The sequence below is a fragment of the Grus americana genome, chromosome 10 (genome assembly GCF_028858705.1).
Source record: "Grus americana isolate bGruAme1 chromosome 10, bGruAme1.mat, whole genome shotgun sequence".
Classification (NCBI taxonomy): domain Eukaryota; kingdom Metazoa; phylum Chordata; class Aves; order Gruiformes; family Gruidae; genus Grus; species Grus americana.
In genome coordinates, this window is record NC_072861.1 from 12,412,635 (window position 1) to 12,431,649 (window position 19,015).

Consider the following 19,015-nt stretch of genomic DNA (forward strand, 5'->3'; position numbering starts at 1 on the left):
GTGAAGAGAGATAGGTGGGGCTACTTTTTTTTTCCCCCTTTTCTTTCGCTTACACACTCCAGAAAGCGTTGCTGAGGTCAGATAAGTTATGTACAGTGGGTCTGCAGCACAGACGTGCCAAGGTATTCAGTCATCATTTGGAAAGCAAAGAATATGTGTGAGGGTGTTCCTCTCTTTTTTTTAATTTTATTTTTTGTTAAGGGAAAAACAATGTTTCTTTATGGAAGCTACATATGGGAGTAATTTTTTAAAAATATTTTAACTGCAGTGTCATGTCAGATGTTGTCAGTCAGGATGACCCACAGCAGTTTGAGACTCTCTGAGCTTCTGCATAATATGGAAATATGCAGTACTTTGCCAGGGGTTCAAATCAATTCAAATGAAGATGAAATAGGGTGGGATCTTCAATTCTCACAGAACAGTATAGAGTCATCTCATACCAAGCAAAAAGCTACACATTTAAAAAAAATCTTCAACCTTTTCTTTAACCAAAGTTTAACTGTGTCCTGATGTCTTTTTTTTTTTTTTTTTAATAAGACAATGAAACTATGCTTTGGAACATGTCTGATTTCATATAGTGTTGGCATGGAATAAAGCCAAGGTAAGAAAAACAAAACAAAACAAACACTTTCATGTGAAATACAGTCTTTAAACATCCTTTTTCTAAAGTATAGTAATGGCTTGTCATACCCCTGTATCAATAATGCCATGTTTTATAACATACACAAAATGTATACTTTGCCCAAATAGGTTACTCAGTTAACAGTATTTGAAGAGAGAGAACCATCTCCTTTATACTGGTAGACACTGTATTTGCAAGTGTGTGCTTTGAGATAAACTGTGAGTATGTAGGAATGTTAAACAAACTGAAACCAAATTCATCCCTGACATAACTTTAATGAAGTCAATGGAACTACACGAGGTAAGAATTTGGCATAGTGTTGCTCTATGCTAAATTAACCACTTAAAACACTGGCATTTTTTCATTCAAGCTCTGATTTATGTTAAGGCAACAATAAATACCTTCACACAATGTTCCTCTTATTCTTGAATATCCCTTTTGACATATTGGGTCTGTAAAACAAACAAAAGTGGACGTTTAGAATGCTACAGTCCAAAACTCACCATTAACTTATTGTGCAAAACTCATCATGCGAAATATTATCTAGAGTTTATTGCTATGAGAAGTCTGAGTGCTCAGACAGTATCTCAGTATTTTCTGAAATAATAGAGATAAGATGGAGCAGCTACATAAACTCTATAGAGTGTCAGCCATTATCCTTTTTTGCTTCCCATGTATCCTATCTAGCTAACCCAAAAGTGGTTATAGAATTCCTGCTTCATTCAAATCAATTAATTAATTCAACTTGATCACAGCACATTACAGCCCTATTTACCACGGATGGATGAGGATGAATTCTCCTAAGATATACAGGATGAATTTAACCAAAAAGATTTGAACAAACTAGCAGGTTTCAGCATATAGAAATAACAACCCACACACATTTCTGCATTCATCAGCTCAACCCTGGATTCCCAGCTCATCCCACAGTTCAGTCTAACTATCAAGTGAATATGCAAAGACCTCAATCCATTTCTTGATCAACCGTACAATTCTCTAGGTCATCAGTTAATCTACAGAGTATAATAACAAGGGCTACTCCCTCTCCTTCCTCCATTACCACACCAAAGATCTATTTGTTGCAAACATTTTCTTGGGATCTCTGGGGAACATGCATCTATTGCTACATCATTAGGAGCACTAGATCACTAATTATGACAAACCATGCTAAAGTAATGCTGTAAGTTACAGACTGTAGGTGCGGTCCCTTCCCTTCAGAATTTTAACTTGTAAAATGTTTACTATAAAATCCAAAGTTCGAACCTTCTATAGCTACATGCTACCTTTCAAATATTAAGACTTCTCTTTTTCAGACTGAGTAAGGAATAAATGCTTGATAATTGTCTAGCCTGTGCCCAAACTTCTATGACAATAACCTGGACCGACCTCACAATAGGAAAAATCCTAGGTTCCTGAGGAAAATGAACAGTGTTACCTCGTTCACATGGGGTACACGGGCTTCCCCAAGCAGCACCTAGCGAGGAACAGCACTGGGACTTCAGAGTTGCACCGTTGATATTTATTTCACATCTTCCATCCACTATGTTCTGCCAACAGGTACCCTTAACAGTTTCTTTTTGGGAAAAAAACCCAACATATTGTCATGCAGATTGTTTAGCATTATACATTACTGTATTTGCAAACACGCTTGAATTTAGCCATGGAAAAGAATCATCCTTTCATTATAACTTACCACATCAGATCTGAATTTATTTTAAAAGCTCTTAATTTATCCTTCTCTATGTTGGGCTATAGCCTGAAATCATGCCAGCACAGAGCCCTTGCAAATCCTAGTTTATGTTTATTGACCTTAACAGGGAATAACTCAACACCATTCGAGATCTGAGTCATTGCATTTATTATAACTCAGATTAGAGGCACATGCAGAAGAACGGGATAGATACGAACCCTTTGTAGATCTTCCATTAATCTATTAGATCCCTCAGTCTTGATATCTGATCCTCCCATACCGGGAGTGGCAGGAGATAGCTAAGGAGCAGACAGAGCTATAGTTCCACAGTTTTCCTCACAGACTAGGCAACAGCTATAAATTACTGTCCCTCCAGAACAGGTAAAGGAAGAAATTATGAGTCCACAGAGTATCTGAGTCACAGCATTGTCCGTGGCTGCTCTTGAGCTGCTCTGGAATGTACACAACTTACTCATGCTCCATCTCAAATAGAAAACTGGCCTTTCCAGAAAGAAGATCTTAATGAGAACATGTCCACCCCTCTCGGGGCGGGGGGTGGGGGTGGGGGGGGTGGGTATTTAATGGGTGAGCATAGTCCTGAAGAAGTAGTCTTAGTATTTCTGTACTTGTTACAAAAAAATTTCATCTCTCTTTCAAATTTGACATGGAAGCACACCACACTCCCAAGTGCTAGACACACTTTATGTACCCACAGTAATGGTGAAAACAACCACTTTCTTAACATTGTTTCTGTAACATTTTCCACTAAATTTATCTACACTATTTTTAAGTATTTTCTAAACTTGGTGTACAATGTTTGTATGTCACTGGACATTTTCAACCAGCAAACATAAAATCTTCAGAAGAATAAATACCTATGCAGATGGTTCTGGTTGTATCCAAAGTACTTTCAGGAGAACATTCACAAGCAAAAGAGCCTGGTGTGTTTTTGCACACCCCATTAACGCAGGGGTTAGATTCACACTCATCGATATCTAGAAGAGAAACACTGCAGTTAGTGCCAAGAAGTGTTAACAAAAATACATATGGCCTTTTTCAACTTAGGAAAAAATGGAGGAAGCTTTCCTCATGACCAGCTTTCCTGATATTCTGTTTTTCTGTTCTTCAAAATAGACTAATGATGCATGTGTCCTAAAGATACACTAACACATTACAACATTAAAACACTGAACTTGGAAGTAGCATCTCATTTTCCACTGATATCCAGCTATTGCCCTGCTTTGTGGTGATGGATAGTGTTGTTCAAATGATCTGATATACATCCTGTCTGTGGCTCAAAAAGGATTCAAACTAGGAGCCGTCTGGCTCTGTTCTCCACACAAGGTAATGGATTTGTAAAACTTGGCTCTTCTCAATTTTTTCTCACCCTTGGCACAGTATGGGCCCACTGGTAGTGGTCAATAAGGAGAGTGCTAGTACAGACCTAATACAGTCTATTCCATGAGGTTATCTAATGCTTTCATTTTGGCCTCGTCTCTCCTCATTCCCCTACTTCCCCATATAATTTCTTTATGTTTTTTTTTTAGTTCTACATGTTACATCCTCATTAAGGTTCAAAGTATTTCTGGCACAATCTGAGAACAATCCAAATGAATAAAACTAGGATGAAATGGAGTGTTACCAATTACCTTCACACGTCTTTAGGTCAGGAGTGTACACAAATCCTTTTGGACAGGTGCAGGTGAAACTTCCAGGGGTGTTTCTGCATTGCCCATTGTCACAAAGCAGCATGTTCAGCGCACATTCATCAATGTCTATAATGAAAAACAAGAACTTTTTAAGAAAGAAAACATTTCTGGAATAGAAGCCAGGACAGAATTTCCCTCCCAACAGCCACATTTCATTATATTTTGTGTGTGTGGAGAGAAGGAGGAGACAAAGGATAGACAGAAAGAGAGAATACTCACACACATGACTTGCACTGTTTTTCAAAGACACTAAACAGATTTCTAGATGCTTTTAGTAGACAACAGGCTTGGAATCATTTCAAATGGAAATCACCATTCCAAATAAACTAACACTAAAGATCCCACTTACTGCACCTTCCTTCTTCATGAAAACTATCATTAAAATTATGGAAACAATAATAATTACATGAATTCAAACTACACAAATATTACCTAGAGAAAAAATCAACATTTTGTTTTTTAAATAAGGAAAACAAAAAAAAACCCCGACCCAACCTTCTCTGTACGTTTTTGTTGATTTTTTTCCTGAGCATCATTCTTTAGCAGGTTGCTTTGCTTTTATAAGACCTCGTACTTCCTTTCTACACATATTCATAATATGTGACAGCTACATCATGGTTCAAAATAAAACTTGGAATCTTGCCTATAGTGGAATAGGTCTATGCAGTCTCTGATTCCCTGCACAGCAGCCCCCACAGTCATGAAAGAAATGAGGAGAGGATTGGTTTGGAAAGGTTTGGTGGTCATCCTAGTCTTTAAATCACCATTTTTTCCAAGCTGACTCTGAACTGTCTTAAATGTTATGGTTAACAAGGCCAATGTAAGTCTACACTTGCTTCAGAGGTGAAAAATTTAAATAGAAATGCTAGGGCTAAATTTCAAGACCCCTTAGGAAATCTTTGGAAGAGCTGTGGTCACTAGAGAGAAGCTGCAAGAAGGTGGCAATGGGCCATGAATGGCAGGTGAAAACCAGGAGAGACCCCAAGAGCAGACAGGAACAAATGGCTAAGTCAGAGAGGCCTCAGAAAGTGTTGAGAGAAGTTGGGAAGACTCAGACGGTCAGCGCAGCAGCTGGGAACAGCAAAAGTGCTAGGAAAAGCAGGGAGATTTGCAGAATAAAACAGACCGTGTGGGAAGCTTCACAGGAGTTCAGAAAAATTGAGAGAGGGCCAGGTGGAACATTATGGAAGAATGGGAAACAGCTGTGATGGAGCATGGATGTGGGCTGCAACAGGGTGGGCTGGGGAGCAGCTGGAAAACTCACAGATGGATGGGGAGAAGGGATGCCATAAGCTACGGGCAGACACTGAAATGGGACATGGATAATTAAAGCCAAATAAGCAAATGGGAAAATGGGATAAATTACAGCATGACTTTTATCAAAGATAGATCAACTCTTATTTTTTTAAAAATAGGATAGTGGATAGTTTAGACTGGGATAACATAGATGACTTAAGCTATTTAGGCTTAAGTAGAGAATACAGAAACCAAATAAAATATGTAAGCTGGAGATAACAGGAAGGAATTTAAGAACTTTAAGGTGGTTCCAGAGCTGGCTGAAGGAGAGATTACAGTAGGGTGTATTAAAAAAGGGAGTAATCACGATGGAGAGAGGATATTAGCAATGCCTTTCAGCGATCAGTCTTGGGACTGGTCCTATAAGATATTCATTGCAATGTAGACATAAAAAATGAATGAAATCAAAAACCGTGGACAACACTAGTTATTACCAATACAGAGAATCATGCAAGACTAAATTAGTCTTGACAATGTGAATGAGAGAAATAAGATGAAATATAATCACCAAAAATTGCAAAGTCTTGCAATTATGGACCGATAACAATAACAGGCTATAAACCAGAACTCATCAGTTGAAGACTATCAAGAAGAGAAAACTCTGGATGTAACTCCCAAGTAGAGGCCGACTTTGATCCCAAAGTATAACATGTATTTGAGAAAAGACTAATGCACTCTAGAATCAGTTAAGGCAGGATATTCCTAGGGGCAATGGAGAATTGCTGGCACCACTGTGTGAGGCACTGGTCTGACCTCGTCAGAACATTATGTACTGGTCAGATCAGTCATGGTCAAGAGAAGGCTGCAGCCTCTGCTTTTATGAAAAGACTGGAAGTGTGGATTTGGATAGTTTAGCCAACAGAGTTTGAGAAAGGATATGATGATTCTTTAGAAACACTTTGGGAATAAGTGCTGACATGGTGCTAAGTCAAAGGATAATATTAGTACAACATCAACTGGTAATAAAATGGTCACAAATAAATTTTAACAGGAAACCAGAAGAAATTTCTAATCAGTTGTGCAAAGGAGGTCTGGAACAATGCACCGATGCAGGAGTGGAAGAGAGGAATCTAAAGGGTTTTAAGTTATGGGCTTTTGATGGGGCTGTGTAATGGAACAAGAGAATTGCCAGAATTAAAATTTGTAACAGGAGTCTGCAGGTATCTGATGAGGTTTTTTTACATCCCAGATAGTGTGAGAAGAGACTGGGACTGCTACTTATTTGAATTCTTTTTATCCCATACCACAGTGCTTCCACTGGTCACCTCTAAGGAGCAAGAACTTATTTCACCATTTCTGTGATGAAAAATTTGGCTTTAGATTTTTTTCACTTGTATATCACAGGAAATCAGCCCTAGCTAGAGACACCATGCCATCAGACACTGCTGGTGCTTCCAATGACAATAAATTTTCCTGTGTCTGGCCAGTACACTTAACACAGTTAAACCAATAGCCCTATCTGAAAAGTGAAAGGAAATCTTCCCTGAAGTCAGAGTTAGGAGAAACCATGTAAGCCTTCTGTAGCATATGGGATGCTTATTATCTTACAGTCAGTTGGGAGTTTTACTTAAATCCCCTGCTCTTGGAGGCACCTAGCACACATCCTAGATCCCTCCTGTGGTGCATTGTAATTGCAGAACATGGCTGCTTTTGATTTGGAGAAACATTGATACTGCAGAGTGCATGTTCAGTGGACTTAACTGAACTGGATGTTTATTGCCTGGTTGCCAGTGATTTGAGTCACCGATGGCAATGGTCCCTCACAGCCCCACAGTGGAGGATTTTATGAGCATTGCAAAGCACTGAAATTAAAACAAGAATTCAGCAGAAACATCCAGAAATATCAGAAGAGAAGCTAGTGGATCTGATGAAACACCGAAAAAAAAGGTGAAGAAGGATAAAAACAGGCATCAAACTTCAAAATGAAAAATGGGACATTTCATACCAATGCAGTTTTTCCCAGTTGAATCCACTTCATATCCAGGGTTACAAATACACTTGTATGTTCCATGCAGATTCTCACACCTTCCATTTGGACAGAGATCGGTATCCAATAAGCACTCATTAATATCTACATAAAGGTAACAAAACAAAAAAACCCCAGAGTCAGTTGTTGAGGGATGGGGGTGTGTGTGGGGGGTTAATTCTCCAAACTAGAAAAAGATATATTTTCAATACCACTAACATTGGCTGCTCCATATTTATAATCATGTAGTCCTGATTGGGAAATTCACACCTAAATACTCACACTCAAGAGAAAAAAGCATCCCTTTCACACTGATTTAGGACCATCGCTAGCCCACAAACATTTAAGAGACTTGCAAATGTAGATAAGAACTGGGATATTAAACTGGGGTCTTACATTTAGAAAGGCACTTGTACTAATAGCCCCCATATCTCCTGATTCATAGCATTTCCAGATAGCATCACTCTCCAAAGCATGAACATCCCTCCTCTCTGAATGCTTTTCCCTCTCTATTGCCAGCAAATTAGCTGAGTATTAGCTGACTTAGAGTTTGCAGTTCCCCGGTTCTATGACTACAAAGCTTTTACTGTAATTATTTGCTCCTTCTCCGTAATTAATCAAACCCTGTCAGCCTGGCCTTTTTGACAGATGAAAACATGTGAGAAAGTTCAGTGTTCAACATGGCTTTACTCTTCAGGATGATTTCAGTTGAAATGTGCAAATATGGCTTATAGATATAATTTCTAAGTCATATAGGTAATAACACTTCTCACAAATTTGCCATTATTTTATAACAGCACTCACATACATTCCATGGCATAAAACAGAAAGGGCTTCACTCATTTCATCCTCAATTATCCTAATATGTTGCAAATAGCCATTTGAATAAGCCCTCCTCCCATTCTTTCCTGCCATCTTCCCCACCAGCATATCTAACAAATCAAGAATATCAAGGTAACGCTTTCAGCCAGAACTGCTATAGTTTGAATTACATTAGGTGATCTTACCGTTTCCTCCTGCAGTCATGCCAGTTCCACTGCTGCACAGCGCCTGATATTCAGCTGGAAAAAATATTAAAATACTTACTAGAATATTCTTTCTTAGCTCATTGCTTTCAGCATCATCATTTACAATATGCCAATTAATTACTCAAATGAAATGACATGCCTTTCAATTATTCTAAAAACATTAATAGCCACAGTGTTCTGAACCTGTGAAACATTTTTAGCACATTCAGAGTCTGCACCTGCTCATGAAGATGGATGAGTAAAAACTTCACATGGTGAAGTGAGGCATTTAGGAATAGACATAACCTTCGTGCTGGCCCTACTACGCAAATGAACCATAACATATTCACAGCAAGATTCTCCAGAACTCATATGTCCAAGCCATTGCTCAAGGTGCACATTCAAAGTGACCAGGAAACAGAAAAGGTTTTCCTAGAAATCTAGCCCATATTTAACTCCTTTTATCAGGAGTGTCTTCAGGAGTTCGTAGCAAATCAAGGATCTCTTATCCTTAAAAAAAAAAAAAAAAGTGTCAAAGTATCTCCAATGTCTCAATTACTGCTGGGTTCAAGTTGTTCTTTTGAGTTCAGAACAATAATAACAGAATAAACTGACAGCCAGATCAGCATTAATTGTTGCCATATAGGTCAGCATTTTCCAATATATTTGCACTTTAATAATAGCCCAAATAATTACATTGGTAAAATAAATATTAAAAATATTTATGGCATGAGCTATCTTCTCTTTAAGGAAAATCACATGCAACACATCTCCCAATATTATCATAACCAGCAGATTAATATGTATCCCTGCTTGAATCAAATTATCACTGCCACTGTATGTAAAAGCAGACCTGCTCTGGACATGCATCAGCAAAACTTTTAGTCTAGAATGGTAGGAACATCTGCAAACCACTTCTGGGGAGAACAGAGACACAAATGTTTTCCTTTCAGGAATTTTTTTCAGTCTCTCTGACACAATGCTCCTCTCTAAGAAGTCTTCTCTTTCCTTCCCCCCGCTCAAAGCCCGAAGAAATGCTGCACTTCACTCTACATGAGATGGCATTTTTTTCACAATTGAAGAGGTGGGCAAAATAACACAGGAAAAATAGCTCCCATATACGTAAGTGTTCTGCTAAAGTAATTCAAATATAAAACTGAAGTCAATGCTACGGAGTCCAACATTTACAGAAGATTTCAACTCTACTGTACAATAAGAAGGGCCCACTGATATCAGCAAGGGGCTGCTAGAAAGGCTCCTTCCTATTCTAGTAACATTTCCTTGGTGTTTTGCTATTCTAAGTAACATGGCATGTTATAAAATGGTAGTCACCAAGCTCCTGCTGAAGACCTCATATCAGCTCAACCAGCCTAATTCATTCCAACTGGTTTTGTCTCCCTAACGCTTTTCATAAAGCTATCAGGTAAAACTGAGATTTAAAAAATAAATCTAAAACTATTTTGGCATACAAAACCATGTTAGTATGAGATGCTTTTGAACTACGTATCGAATGGCATATTTTGTTTATGTGCCACAACAAATTTGCTCAGTGAAAAGAATCACTCAACAAAGCTGGGCTTCAAACTAGCTCCTTGCAGTCAGTCACCTCCACGAAACCAGGGTCTCTATTTACTGGCTTCACGACAAGGATTTTGTAAACACAGGTTTCCTGAAAGAAGTGCTTTCCTGAAAGGAGATTCTGACCATGAAAATGATTAGGATTACTTTCTTGCTAGAGAGAAGTTATGTTCCGGACAACTTTGCTTGTTGGGGATTTTGGTGAGAGACTCAGGTATGCTCAACCAACTTAACTGGACGTTTGGCTTTGCATTGACTATCCCAAGACTAGTTACTGCATAAGCAATTTCAGATCACTTGAAGGATATAGATTTCAGGCAGCAAACATCTGACTGACAGGTGTACATAAGGATTTGAATATATGAATTACTGAAGATGTTTCCACTAATAACTTAAGGTCAAAATTATATTTTTTTTGTTATCCACATCTATCAAAATTGTTTGTTGTTTGAAAATCTGTTTTAATGTAACAAATCTGGACCAGATATTGGCATTTATTGTTGCCTCAAAAAATTCTCTCCTGTACTCTTCCAACATGCAAAATAGCAGATTGCTCAAAATATGTAACACGTTATACGACAATTTAACCCATCCTGATTTAGGATGCAATGTTAATACAAAACTGTATTTTACCTTTCTAAAAATAGTTTATTAACATAAAGCTTAGATTAGAATATGTACCAGTAAATATGCTGTACCTGAATTTTGCGCTGGGCAGGGCTGACAAGGCTCCCCAAAGGCGTAGTCGGTGCTGGCACAACAGCATTCTGATTTTGTTACTGCACCAGTTAGTGGTCTCACGCATTGTCCTCTCTTGTAGCCACCATAGCATGTGCTTCGCATATGTGTATCTGAGGAAAGAAATCTCTCTTAATCCTGCCATAGCCAACTATATTGCCATAAATTACAAGTAGTATTAAATCTAGCTCGTGTGTCATAAACACTGTAAAATAGCTGTCAAAACAAAACATCTGTCACCATTTCCCTAAGCTTTTCACCCACCTATACCCTCACTCTACTCGGGACAGGAAATTCTTCTTCCTCATGCTCCTAAGAGTTCACACATACAAATCAGTTACTGCACTTACTGACTTAACATGAATTAGTGAACTAGTAGGGGAACAATCAAAATTTAACCTTGAACTAGCAAGAAGCCATGGGGAAAAGGGACAAAGTCTCTGCCATGTGACAGGGACGTTACTCACTTGTAACTTGACAGGCCCAGCAGCAGGATCTCAGACTAGAACCAAGTATATCTCAAAACTTCTGAAAAAACTCAGTAGTGTTTATTCTCAGAGTTAGAGGACTGATTTGATTTTAACAAGAACGATTTTCTCTTCCCCTCCCAACCTTGTTAGCTGTTTCTAATTCATCAAGGCTAAAACCACCACTGGCACAACACCCTGGATTAAGCCCACTAAGGCCACACTGAATTTTACATTCAAACTTCATCTGTCCATCAGTCTAACATTAATGCCTTAACATCAGTTAATTGTGAGTCACCACACATTAAGCTTGCCTTACCGACACACACACGTCCGTCCAGTCCTACTGCAAGGCCAGGGAAGCATTCACATCTGAAAGAGCCATCAGTGTTCACACAGCGCCCGTTCATGCATATTCCAGCTGTCTCACACTCATCGATGTCTGTTGGAGAACAGAATGAGCTTTATTAGAAATTAAATTACATACTGTTCAATGCCTGGCTGAAACTTGCATTTGTGCAGCTTATTTGCAATGTATCCTATAGAAAAATATCAAGTGTAAATGGAAACTAGTTCAAGTAAAGGTTTTATTAGGAAGAATGATTAATTCATTCAGTGAAATGGAAGAAGAAAAGGCAAAATTCAGGGGAAATAAACAGAACAAAACAATTTCACTCTCCTTGGAGAGCAAAAAGGGACTACATTTTCTTAACTTGTTCCCAAGAGGTACATATTCCGATTTAATGGTCATTCAGGCAAAAACATCATCAGAGGAAGGAGGAAACTTCAATTGCTAAGACAAAGGACTTCTGTAGTGTGTAACAGGGCATTCCCTTTCTGTGTTACCAGTTAGTTCATGCTGTAAGAAATAAGTCCAGATCGCAAACTGAATCTTACACTCCCCCCACAAGGTGACTTCACAGGGCCACCAAAAAATTTCCCTTCCTCCTGCTGCGGGTTCAGTTTTTGGAAGCACATCTGAATGTCCACAGTCAGACCCTGCCTGCACGTAGTGTCTCACTGGTAATCTGCATGACAATTGGGTTTTCCTATCAGATGCTCATTACAGCCTGTTTTATAAGCTTTCAATGGACAGACTGCACTCCAGTCTTGAAAGGAATTTGTTAATGATTTGAGCCCCGAGCAATTGCCAAGCACAAGCTACCATCTTCGTCCAACAATAGTACATTGAACAATAAGGCCCTTAGCAATAAAATACAAGAATGAAGTCTTATAATATTGGACTATCACAAAGGGATGCCAAATTAGTGAAAAAAATGTATAGGCCGTGTATCCTGTTAATAGTAAGATCATTCTCTAGACAAAGATCATGCCATTATGTTATAAGTGATTAAGAAAAGGAGTGTTTAAAATATTGTTTGGAAGTACGTATAACCTTTATAAAATAATCACTTCATAACAACTCTCCATAATATATACAAGAGACAGCATGTGTGACAATTTCCTTTTTTCTGACCTTAAAAGGGCAAATTGAGAGTGAAACACCTCTGTGTTTTACTTAGTTTGTGTTGTTTGGCATAAAACATGGCTTGTACGATCCAAGATTCCTTTTTCAAACTGCATTTTAAAATAGAAGTTATATTTAAGTACATGGGCTCAATTCATTTCTACTTCATCCTGCAATCTTTTGTTCTGTTTCAGACAAATCTTAAATATTTTTCCCACTTTAAATTTAGTCCTTACTCAGTATAAGTAAAAACAGAGTTGGGACTTCAAAATGTGCCTATACTATTTAACAGTGTAGATAGTTATTTTGTTAGACAACACTTAACTCCTTTGACAGATACAAGTTCTCCGAAAGAAAAAAATAAATAAAATTTACTTTCCTTTTTTAAGGTTACTTATAGAAACAGAAAGGCAAAGTTACTTTTTTTCCTTTTCCTGTAGTTCATTTTTAAAAAAGATTTTGTAAGCTAATAACGGGTGAAATGTGCAATCCATTTTCTTTTGCACTGATTTACAAATGTGTTGAAAATACTGTTATAGATGTTTTATAGAAAGGTAAAGTGGGTCACTTAGAATTGCACAGATCAGCTGAAAATCTGGCTCCAGTAAAGATGGGGTAAGAAACCTCTGCTTTTACCAGGGCTGAGATTCCACCCAGTAAATCAAGTGCACACACAGGCATAAAGTCCAAATTTCTAACTTTGACAGGGCTCTGCTCTCTTCTGTGGTAAAAGTCACCATTTGGACAACTTCAAAAATACTCATTTTTCTAACTTTTGCCAGAATACCTCAACCTGGTTCTGGAAAACCAACTAATGGCTTCATTCTCCACGTCCAATGAGTTTTTGCCTTTTCTGCTTAGCTTGCTTAGTAGTGCCAGCTGGGTACACTAAGTCCTCTAATTTTAACCAGGAAAAATTTACTCAGACTACTAAAAAGCCACTTTCAGTTGCCTTGCAATAGCTTTGAATTTGAGAAATTCCTGTTTGGTCTAAAGATGAAACAATGTATGGAACAGAAATGATGCTTTAAACCTCAGCCTGCCTGATGTAAGTATTTGTGAAAACTCATCAGCCAATCATCAGCGACAGCAGCTAATGGTGAATATGTTTAGTATGTTTTGTATTACAGGGAATACACAAGACTATGGTGTAACATTCTTTTTTGGCATGTTACTTCATAAAGCCCGAGTAGAATTTTTTACCAGACAGCCAAGCATATGCCTTGTACTTATACTTAAATTCCAATTTTATGCAACTGTCAACTACTGTATCCCCAACTTTGGGTTAGAAATTCTTCTTAATAGTTCAAAATTCAGCTTAGAGTGCATCAAGTGAAATGTTTATAGGAGCAATGTGTTGCACACTGCAATTCTTATATTCCTTTGTTGATCCCCTAAAGAGTTTGGCAAACACACATGTTCAATTCCATATCAAAATTGCTCAGGCGGGTAGCCAATTTGCTGCAGAAATGTCAGTTTGTGCATACACACATTCCCAATATTCACGAGCACTAACTGCATGTGCAAGCATGAGCTTAGAGTTTAAGCTTGTGCAAGTTCTTAATGCAGTCACTTCACAAACAAATTCAAGATATGCAGTGTGAACAATGAGCATTTCAAAGGCTAATGGTTCTGTAGGACAGAAGTTATTTACTCTGTACATGTGGTGTGTACAGAAAGGGCTCAATAAGAATAAATATTAAAATGTACAGGAAAAGACATTATTAAAGATCAATCTTTTAAACTTTTACTAACATGACTAGAGACATTTACCAGAGTTGTGCTCTCTCTAGCCACTACATTCCTGGGAATTATTTCATGATACTTTGGGCAAGTGGAAGAAAGGAGACAAATATGAAGTTGGGAAAAAATGTAATTTGGGTGTCAAGGTCTCTAAATCTGGTTTGATTTTGACCCAATAGCAATTTTAACACGTAATGAACGTTTGCATGCTCATTCATAGAGAACAAGGCTTACTGTAAGTGTTGAAAAGCAGTGGGAGAAATCCTTCATTTTACTGTAAGATCTGTTCCAACTTTCAGTAGGAATCAGTTGAGTTGCCTGCAATTTTGGATAATTTTCAAATATTTTCCCTTTGATGCACAGAAGTAACATTTCTCTAGGGCCAGAAACCCCTTTTTGGCTGTATCGATACTCCTGTTTAGCCAGAAGGCATGTAACAGAGGCTGTGAAGTTGAGTATCATTGGTTTTTAAGTAGTCTGAAGCAATTTACATACCATCTCCTTGGATGGCATTTCAGCGCACAGACCAATGTCAAAAAAAAATTTAAAAAAAGAAGAAGAAAAAATACCAAAAGCTGCTCAAGGCAAAAATCAAGACAAGCATTTGGGCTGAGCGTGCATCAGTGAGTCACATCCCTGTTAATGACACAGAGCAGCCAGTGGTCTTTGGGAACATGACTGGCTCATATACCAAGGCCTGATGGGCATCGAGTTCTCCCCTGCAAAGTCTGAGACAAAGTCTCGCTGCCATCCCACACACAGACCAGGTGGAAAATAAGCCTTCGCAAAGCACAAACATGCAGCTACCGCTTGGAAAACAGGTAAGAATGGAAATAAAGTGGATTGTTCTAAGTGTGTGAAGGCTGCAGCCAACACAGACTGTAACTGTTAAGCTAACATGGATCTGCATATTTGTTCATTTGATAAACTAAAGAACAATTCATTCTCTCAATCAAAACAACCCTATTACAAAGCAAGAAAGAGGTCATCTCGCATTAGAAATACATGATTTCTCCATCTGAAGGCTGGGTAGCACTGTCCTGCATACCTAGTGCAAAAGTTATCAAATGCAAGAGAAGTTCCGATGTTTTACTGGATTTATTGGCTGCTTTGGATCTAAAGTTTAAGTCTAGACAGCATATAGTTCAGATCTAAGACTGGTACAGTGTTCAAGAAGCAACAGGATCCAAATTAATTCATCTTTCATGTCAGTAACTCTCAAAATCAAATTATTTATTCAAAATTTACTTTTGGTTTTGGTCCACAAGAAGATGCTGCTACGTAATCCGGTGTGACTTTTTTTTAAATTTGCCAAAGTGTAAGCGAGCACATTTTCTGCCTTGATTCCAAGAGTTAAGATTTTTAAATTTTCAAAAGAAAAACCATAAGTAACTTGGCCTAGCACTTGTTTATTCCTCATTTCAACTTCTGCTTTGTGTCTATAAAACTTGTTGAAACATGAAGATTTATACACACAAAACTTCCAGTTCCTGACAGGACTGAACAGAAACTCTGATGACATAACTAGCAAACAGAATGCTGAAGTGTCTCCCACAGGGGGTATTGCTGAGCTAGTGCAGCAAATGGAAAAGACAATTTTGCTGTGATGCTCATGTCTGCATCTCACTCACACGGGGTGCTGGGCACTCCTCAGAGATGCTGTATTGACTAGGAACACCCAGACAGGAATGGGAGAAAAACCCAAAGAAGGCAATGAGCCTAGATGTTTGGGTGGCCAAAGGCAGAAAACTTTAAAAGGCCAAACATGAAAAGTGAGATATACTGGAGCCAAACTGCAGAAGACCTCATAGGCAAAAAGACCTGGAATTTAACTAGGTCAGATCACACAGTCCTTGATCAAAGAATATTTCCCACTGGCTGGTTAGGGTGGTTGCTCAACACTGTGGAGAAGACTGAGTACTGTCTTGCACAATGACAAATCATTCTAGCTGATTAAAAAAGCATATTTGACAAGAACTCTGAGCAGTATTTCTTGTCCTCAAGGATCACTGTAAGAAAATAAGGCCATTCTTGAAGCTACCAAGGGAATATGACTCACAAGCTTTGGGAACCCATGCTCACCTCTGCAATACCGTCCATCAGATGCTAACTGGAACCCTGGTTTACAAATGCATTTAAAACTGCCATCTTCATTGATGCACATCCCGTTGAGGCACATGTTCCTTATGCTGCATTCATCCATATCTGAAAATGTACATAATAGTCATAATTCTCATAACATTTAAGTAAAACAACTCTTACTAGTTATATCCAAAAGATAAACCTTAATTTATTAGTTGTCAGACGTATATGATAATCAGAAACATACGATGGGACATACTGCACTGTCCTAGAGAATGTGTCAAAGCAATGACTCCGTTTTTTCATAATGAAACATTAACATATAAAGATATGCACCCAAAAAGAGCAAAGAGAATGAAAAACGGATGAGAAACTGTACAGCTTCAGAACTGCTAGTTGGTAAAAACCCTAAAAAAGTGAGAAAGGTATGTAATTGAGAGGGTTTGCAATCTTGATGTAAACAGAAGCTAAGTTAGAAGCAGCCTCCCATTTGGAATGGTAAACACAATTTTATGTTACTAAGAACACCTGAAAGAGCATTTGTGTTCGGAGTGAAAACTTTTGTAAAGTCCATTGCATGAGTCTAAGATCTATGATGTGGGAGACTTCCCAGCACTGTGCTCAAGCATGCATTCTATGGGCACTTCCACCATCAACTCCCATTTAAAATAAAACGTATCCCCTCCTCGGATTCAGCATGACAGGTCACATAGGAGGGTACTTACTAACCATAGCTTCATATTAGCATTGTTCACCCTCTGACCTAATGACATAGCATGAAGGATTCAAATAGGAAAAGTTGGAGGTCCCAGACACTGCTATTCTGAACTCTGCACAGTTATTCACACACACACACACACACAAAAAAAAAAAAAAGGCAAGAACAGGGAATTCTGTGCTTGATTTGAGTAAGCTTTTATATCCCCTTAGTCTTTATTTCATCTTGGCGCAAATGAAATCAGCTTTGGACACGACATCCAAAAAAAATCAGCACTATTTACCAGTTTCATCTAAAGGACTATACACAGTTACATTAAGGTATGGCACAATGCCATTGGTCTTCACTGATTAGTCTGTGCGCACATGTATTCCTCAGAACAAAACTCAATGCATTACAATGCCAGAGATGAAACTGTTTCATAAGTGGATGCAACAGACATTCTGGCAACACATGCAATGGAATTAAAAATGTTTTACCAGACTGCCGATGTCCTGGTTCTTATTACTATTAGCACATGGTATTTGGTGGGAAAGGAAGAAATCAGAATCGAGTTTTTTTCCAAAATATGTTAATTTCCAAATATATTTAGTCAATATAGTTCCATAATAAGATATTTTAAAAGCAGCTTATAGTGCTAAACTGTATCTAAAAAAGAGTCAGGAAAAACAGAGTCTTAAAATGTCTGTCTCTACCAAGGATTAACAGAATCACTACTAGCACATAAAATCACTGGATCATAATGACATTACAATATATTCGGAATCGTGCTATTTTCCTTAATATTGCAGCTGTCTTGGACAGAAATTACACTTCTAGACATGGTGTGTTTTCTTTTTACTTACAGGCTAAGTCAGACAAAAATAATTTATGATTTTAAAAAAAAAAATTGTGTATCTATCCCAACCAGGAATTTTGGCATTAAGTCTTTGAGCTGAATCACTGAGATAATATTCTGCCAAAAATGTTTCTAAGAACAGTGCTTGAAATTCCTTTAACGTATGAATAGATCATTGGGAACTCTCCCAAGGACCTTGGGAAGCATGATAAAGAACATTCTTCTTTTTCCCCCCTCTTTGCTAAAGGTCTGGGAGGTAGGAACACATCAATTATGTTTACAAATTTTTCTTAAAACAGTTTTTACGGGTCAGACCAGACTGCATCTACATAAAACACATTGCTAGTCACCCAGTAAGATCCCATAAAGCATGCTGTTAAACACACAGTAAAATCAGGCAGCATGTGACTCGTGCTCTGGTTTAAAAATGTACCACTCCCATCAAAGAAACTGCATTTTGCGATAGTGGTATGTGCTATTTCTCCTGCTGGACAGACATCCCGTTGAGGATTGCCAAGCCAAGGCTCCAGAACTGGCTGCAAAAGACAGTTTACTTGCCCTCCCAGATACAGCAAAAGGTATTTAGAAATTTGATTCCTTGCTCCTTCCCTTCCCCCCCACCAGAGGTCCTTTTCTTTTTCATTGACGTGAATAACCTCTTGCAACTGTAATTACTGGTACGGAGCAACTTCAGAAAAGTCTTACCTTCACAGTTTTTCCCATCAGCTGCCACTTGAAAGCCAGCATTACACACACAGTGAAAACTGCCATCCGTATTTATGCATCGTCCATTATTACAGATACGACCATTCTGTAAACATTCGTCAATGTCTGAAAGCCAACCAAAAAGAAAAATAGCGTTTTAGGGTTTTTATTTTTTATAATCAATAGGAATTTTCCCCATTTCTCCTTCCCCTAGGTTTTTAACCCTACATGGAAACTACATTCACCTGAAAAATTATTTATTTTGATTTCCATAGCTGAACATTATGGGAATGGAAAATGTTCATCAGCTTGAAATTTCAAGTTGCTATGAAAGAATTTCAGTGAACATTACCCTGCAGCTTGCTCAAACAAGAATCAGACTCTTTAA

The 19,015-nt window shown here is 38.1% G+C and overlaps 1 protein-coding gene across 2 annotated transcripts in view; it reads right to left on the bottom strand.

Moving 5' to 3' along the window:
• FBN1 (fibrillin 1) overlaps positions 1-19,015 on the bottom strand; it is a 153,151-nt gene that overhangs the window by 57,876 nt on the left and 76,260 nt on the right. For both annotated transcript variants that reach the window (XM_054836941.1, XM_054836940.1), the window contains exons 14-23: positions 18,628-18,753; positions 16,367-16,489; positions 11,393-11,515; positions 10,567-10,719; positions 8,291-8,344; positions 7,263-7,388; positions 3,962-4,087; positions 3,188-3,307; positions 2,058-2,195; positions 1,024-1,074 (exon numbers count right to left, since the gene is read on the bottom strand). In XM_054836941.1, the coding sequence (XP_054692916.1) occupies positions 1,024-1,074; positions 2,058-2,195; positions 3,188-3,307; positions 3,962-4,087; positions 7,263-7,388; positions 8,291-8,344; positions 10,567-10,719; positions 11,393-11,515; positions 16,367-16,489; positions 18,628-18,753 (1,140 nt within the window). The remainder of the gene's footprint in view (positions 1-1,023; positions 1,075-2,057; positions 2,196-3,187; positions 3,308-3,961; positions 4,088-7,262; positions 7,389-8,290; positions 8,345-10,566; positions 10,720-11,392; positions 11,516-16,366; positions 16,490-18,627; positions 18,754-19,015) is intronic.